Source organism: Dipodomys merriami, unplaced genomic scaffold (genome assembly GCF_024711535.1).
Source record: "Dipodomys merriami isolate MVZ:Mamm:240054 unplaced genomic scaffold, mDipMer1.0.p SCAF_11, whole genome shotgun sequence".
Lineage (NCBI taxonomy): Eukaryota > Metazoa > Chordata > Mammalia > Rodentia > Heteromyidae > Dipodomys > Dipodomys merriami.
The window spans coordinates 49413536-49419375 of NW_027202382.1; the positions used below are offsets into that span (position 1 = coordinate 49413536).

The window sequence follows — 5840 nt, forward strand, 5'->3', positions numbered from 1 at the left end:
GACGCTGGCTCCTGTCGTGCCTGTCCACCAGCCTGGGTCCCACTGGGATCATCATCCCACGGCGGGGGCTGCTGGCCCCGGCCCAGGAGGGGCTACTCCCGCCCAGGGCTGTCCCGCCCCCAGGCTGTGCCCTCCCCGCGGCCCTCCCCTCCAGCCGCTGCCCAGCCACAGCCAGGCTGGCTGGCCAGGCTCTCAGAGTCCACCGCCCAGCGCTAATCCCCGGACAGCTGTCCACCCCACTCTGCCTCCCATCCTGAGCAGGAAAGGCCCCAGGGAACTTTAGATCCCAAGAATTGTTCAGATACGGGATTAACACCCTCAGATTGGCAAAGATAAGCTTTGGGGGGAGAAGAAGGAATACTGGCTGGAAAGGTGCCCACGCGCCTGAGCCTCCCACCTAACGGGCAGACAGTGCTCTGGCCACCCCACCCACACCGCTGCCCTCAGCGCTCCGGCCCCCTGGCCCTTACCTGGGCTCCAGTGTCCACCTCTGCCCCTCACCGGAGCTCTGCCCCCATGCTGGCTGGCCACTGCCCAGTACCCCTTCCTGACCCCCCTGCCAAGCGGCCATGCTCAGGTCCTTGTCCATATTCCTTGTAGTTCAAATTATTGGGCCAGACACAGGCAGATCTCACCAGATTTCAAGGCTGAACTGTAAGAGTGGCCTCTGGGTAGCCTTCCTGAAGGAGGAGGCCTGAGCTGTGTCTACTTTGATATCCCAGAGGGGTTCTGGAGGCCCGAGAGGAGCCCCTGGCCTAGAGACTCCAGGAACATGCGCTCCCAGCCACCAAGCTCCTGGACCTGCCCACAGGAAGCACAGGGCCTGGGGGGGGGGGGGGGAGGAAGCAGCTGGGCCAGGTGCAATTCAATAGGGAGCCTATCGCAGTGGGCTGGCCCGGGCCTGTGGCCAGCCCCCTCGGGGCATCTGAGGGGCACAAAAGCCACTGGGAAGACGTGCTGCCTCAGCTCCTGCCCTGGTCCAGTGCTTGAGGATCCGGTATGATGTGGCAGGTTCTGATGGTCAGCTCCCTCCTTGCCCTGCTCCAGGCCTCTCCAGGCCGGGCACAGGTCCCCATCCAGGACAACTTCAACGCTGACCAGGTGCGCCTGTCCCCTCCTCCACCCTGTCCTGCTCGCTTCTCTGTCCCACGCTCCTGTCCACACCATTTTTTTTTTGTCAGTCCTGGGGCTTGAACTCAGGGCCTGGGCGCTGTCCCTCAGCCTTCAGCTCAAGGCCAGCGCTCTAGCACTTGAGCCACAGCACCACTTCCAGTTTTCTGGTGGTTATTGGAGATAAGAGTCTCACGGACTTTCCTGCCTGGCCTGGCTGTGAACTGTGATCCTCAGATCTCAGCCTCCTGAGTACCTAGGATGACAGGCGTGAACCACCAGCGCCCAGATCCCACACAGTTTTTTTTGACACAGGCCTCACGAAAGGCCCCCTACATTTGCCCCATTCCACTGAGTGTCGGGCGGATGGAGGAGCCCAGCCTTTGCTCTGTTAGCTGCCACTGCCTGCAGCCCCACGGTGGGACTGGGGAGACCCTGTTACAGAGACTCCAGCTCTCTCTGGCTCTGCCAGAGAAGCAGCCATGTGGGTTCAGGACACAGTGGGCCCAGAGGCCAGCCCAGGGCAGTCTTCTGGACCTCCTCCTCTGCTCCGCAGTTCCAGGGTACCTGGTACATTGTTGGGGCTGTGTCAGATGACCAGAGTTTCCAGGACTCCAAGGACGACATGAAGATGCCCGTGGTCCTAGTGACCCCCTTGGACAACGGCGACCTTGCTGTCAAGTTTGGGTACCCCACGTAAGTGACCCCACCAGCCTATGAGTTTGGTCTAGAAGGAGGCCAGTGTGAGACCAGACCAAAGCCAACAAGAACCGGAGGTGTGGCACACAACGGAGGCAGACCGGGCTCCTGACAGCCGGGCTGCGGAGGCCTGAATAAAAGCCACGGTGACCCACGCCCCCCAGGTTCCCAGGCAGAACTGAACCTGCAGCCGGGGCCCGGGGGTGGAGGGAGCATGTCTGGTGTTGCGCCTGGAGGAAGGCTGGAGACACTGTTCCCATGGAGCACCCGCCTGCCTCCGCTCAGCAGCGCTGCCCTGTCATCACGCCACGTGCCCTCAGAGGGCCACCACGGGGGCACAGGGCCCCGGGGAGGGCAGTGGCTGGGGAGGGCAAGGCAGGCCCAGGGCCTGAGCACCCCCAAGGTCCCTGCTCAGGAGTGCGGCTCTCCCAGGCCTGATGGCAGATGCCAGAAGTTGGACACGACCTTCACCAAGGGTGCTGTGAATGGGCAGTTCAGCAACCCAGGTGAGGGCGGGGTGCAGGTGGCAGAGGGGGTAGCAGGGAGGGAAGGGCACGTACCACACTGCCAGTTGGCAACTGGGTTGGGACTGTTTGGGCGGGGCTTCTGAGGGGCTGGGACTCAGCGAGTCTCATGCCCCCAGCCATGGCCCAGACGGACATTCGCGTGGCCTCCACGGACTACGAACACTTCGCTGTGATGTACTTCCAGACGCAGAAGGCAGACGTGACGAGCACCTGGCTGCAGCTTTACGGTGCGCAAGCCGTTCCCGGCCACCAGGCACAGACCTCTTCCCCCAACCATGCCTGGACCTGGTCTGGAGGGGGTCCTGCACCCCCAGACAGTCTGCTCCCTGCAGGGGAGGGCAGTGTCTCCCAGGCACCTTCCCGGAGCAGGAGTGGCTGTGGGCCTCGCTCAGCCCCGTCCCCTGTGCTCACCCGCCTCCTTGCCCCAGCCCGCACCCCGGAGCCCCGACCCTGTGCTCACCCGCCTCCTTGCCCCCAGCCCGCACCCCGGAGCCCCGACCCTGTGCTCACCCGCCTCCTTGCCCCAGCCCGCACCCCGGAGCCCCGACCCTGTGCTCACCCGCCTCCTTGCCCCCAGCCCGCACCCCAGAGCTGTTTCCCGAAGGTGCACAGAAGATGCAGCAGCTGGCACCTCAGTTGGGCCTGAGCCCCAGCCAGGGCGCCCTGCTGCCCAAGTCCGGTAAGTGCTGCCCCCTCCCCAGCACAGGGCTGCAGGTCTGACAGGGACCTGAGGGTCACTCTGCTGGCCCGGGGCCGCCACAGGCTGTCGTCTGGGCCAAGGGGGGGCAAGAGGATGCCCAGGCCTTTACTCCAGGGAGGGCATCACCTGCTGGGAGGCTGGAGGGACGGGGAAGGGGTAGAGATGGTGCCTGAGGCCCTCTCTCCACAGAGGAGTGTGCGGGAGCGCTGGCCTAGGTGAGTGTATGGGGGGGGAGGAGGAGGCGGCCCCTCCCTGCCTGCTGGGGGGGAGGGGAGAGCTGCTGAAAGGGCATGCCGCACTGGGTGGGGCTTGGTGATGGGTTGCGAGGCTTTGCTTGTGGGTGGGGCTTGCTCGTGTGGGCGCGGCCTCGCTGGTGGGTATGGCCTGCGGTAAGGAGGCGCGGCCTCGCTGGTGGGTGTGGCCTGCGGTAAGGAAGGAGGCGCGGCCTCGCTGGTGGGTGTGGCCTGCGGTAAGGAGGCGTGGCCTCGCTGGTGGGTGTGGCCTGCGGTAAGGAGGCGCGGCCTCGCTGGTGGGGGTGGCCTGCGGTAAGGAGGCGCGGCCTCGCTGGTGGGTGTGGCCTGCGGTAAGGAGGCGCGGCCTCGCTGGTGGGTGTGGCCTGCGGTAAGGAGGCGTGGCCTCGCTGGTGGGTGTGGCCTGCGGTAAGGAGGCGCGGCCTCGCTGGTGGGTGTGGCCTGCGGTAAGGAGGCGTGGCCTCGCCCCACCGCCCGTGTCTTGCAGCGCTGATCAGCCCCGGGAGCCCCGTCGAGTGCCGCCTTCCCCAGAGAACCCCCCATTTCCACCCCAAGCACAATAAAAGGTCTGCGAAAGCCAGCGGCCGTGTGTGTTTCTTCCGGGGAGCGAGGAGAGTGGGTGACGGGGCCCGAGCCCGGGCCTCCGGGAGGGGCCGAGCCGCGGGCTCGCAGGGGCTCGGCCCCCACGGCCTGGTTCCCACACGGTCCGCGTGCCCGCCCGAGGCAGGCGTTGGGCCTGCAGGGGCTGAGTGCCTCCCCCACTCGACCCCAAAGCCTCCCCCAAGAGTGGAGGGACGCCGACTGGAGGGGAACAGATAAACGAGTGTGATTGATTAAAAAACCAAAACAAAAACTTGGGGCGCGCGTGGCCTGGGTGGTAGAGCGCTTGGGCCCGAGTTCAAATCCTCGTACCTCATAAATAAACAAGGGAATCATCCGTTCTGACAGGCTGTTTGCTCGGTCGGGCCCGCTGAGCAGTCGGGGATGTGTCCCCCTCCTGCTGCCCCCGCAGCCCCTCCGTGGCCCCAGCCAGACTGCAGACACCACCGACAGCGGCCCCGTGGGGGGGTGGGGGGGGCAGACACCACCGACGCGGCCCCGTGGGGGGGTGGGGGGGCAGACACCACCGACAGCGGCCCCGTGGGGGGGTGGGGGGGCAGACACCACCGACGCGGCCCCGTGGGGAGGGTGGGGGGGCAGACACCACCGACAGCGGCCCCGTGGGGGGGTGGGGGGGGCAGACACCACCGACGCGGCCCCGTGGGGGGGGCAGACACCACCGACAGCGGCCCCGTGGGGGGGTGGGGGGGGCAGACACCACCGACAGCGGCCCCGTGGGGGGTGGGGGGGCAGACACCACCGACAGCGGCCCCGTGGGGGGGGGCACGGCCAGAGAGCCGCGGTAACTGCGCAACCCCCGCTCCGATCCTGGGCAGGGCACCATTACCTGCCCCAGGCTCTGCTGAAAGAAGCCGCCGGAGCCTCGGCTGTCACCCTGGCCCATCTGTCTTCCACTCGGTTTCCACTGGGCCAGGAGAGGAAGCCAGAGAAGGAGCCTCCAAGGGCAGCAGCAGGAGTTTAAGGCAGAGAGGCCTGGCACTCAGCCTCCAAGGCTCTGTTCCGTGACTCGGATTTGACCGGGAAGATCCCCTTCTGGGGTGGACCGACCCCAGGCAGTCTCTCGCCCCACCCCTGTTCAGCCCAGGACTTCCCACGTCCTGCACCACCACACTCCAGCCACACGGAGGCAGTCCTCTGCCAGTTCTCCATCCAGAGTCCCAGAGATGGCCTTAAAGTCAGATGTTTTCCCTTCTGCTCAGAATCACCCCTTGTGGGTCGCAACTCACCAAGACCGAAGCATTGTAGTTTGGGCTTTCGGCTGGCCTGATGAGTGCACCTGCAGCCCCAGCACTGACTGCGGCCTTTACACATGAAAAGCAGACACTTTAGCCTCCCAGGCTCCCTGTCGTTCATTCATTCACATCCATCTGTGTCTGTCTGTCTGTCTATCTATCTATCCATCCATCCATCCTCTGTTTATTTAGACTGAGGAGTGAACCCAAGGTGCAAATGTCATGACCCCAGCCTGTATTTTACTGTTGAGCTAGAGTCTTGCCTGGGCTGGCCTTGAAATCAAGATCCTCAAGCCTTGAGCTCTCAGGTAGCTGGAATTACAGACAGGCTTCTCCTTACCTGGATTTATCTGCATACCAAGACTTGAATTCAAGGCCACTCTCCCTTAGCTTTTTCACTCAAGGCTGGTGCTCTATCGATTGAGCCACACTTCCACTTCTGGCTTTTTGCTTGTTAATTGGAAACGCGTCTGGAACATTTTTCTGCCTAGGCAGAACTCTGATCCTCAGATCTCAGCTTCCTGAGTAGCTAGGATTACAGGTGTGAGTTGCCAGCACCTGGCATATACTACTATTTTAAGGAATCAGGGCCTTACTATGCTGCTCAGGCTGGTCTCAAACTTTCGGATTTAAGCTCTGGCCTCAGCCTCCTGAGTGGCTGGAACAACAGGCGTTTGCTGTGTTGCCCAGCTCACAATAT

General features: G+C 64.0%; 1 protein-coding gene across 1 annotated transcript; it reads left to right on the forward strand.

Moving 5' to 3' along the window:
- The first annotated feature begins 868 nt into the window (after positions 1-868).
- On the forward strand, positions 869-3867 carry Lcnl1 (lipocalin like 1). The gene is made up of 7 exons (XM_070015123.1): positions 869-1101; positions 1667-1806; positions 2242-2315; positions 2453-2563; positions 2914-3015; positions 3226-3251; positions 3775-3867. Exons 1-6 carry the CDS (start codon positions 1000-1002, stop codon positions 3249-3251), a joined length of 555 nt encoding a protein of 184 aa, XP_069871224.1. The 5' UTR covers positions 869-999; the 3' UTR covers positions 3775-3867.
- Positions 3868-5840: the final 1973 nt, after the last annotated feature.

What these genes read in the sequence shown, in the direction of transcription:
- Lcnl1 (XM_070015123.1), top strand. Translation starts at nt 1,000, where the DNA reads ATGATGTGGCAGGTTCTGATGGTCAGCTCCCTCCTTGCCCTGCTCCAG. An exon ending in ACAACTTCAACGCTGACCAG is followed by an intron (nt 1,102 to 1,666) that starts GTGCGCCTGTCC and finishes TCTGCTCCGCAG; the next exon opens with TTCCAGGGTACCTGGTACAT. An exon ending in TGGGCAGTTCAGCAACCCAG is followed by an intron (nt 2,316 to 2,452) that starts GTGAGGGCGGGG and finishes TCATGCCCCCAG; the next exon opens with CCATGGCCCAGACGGACATT.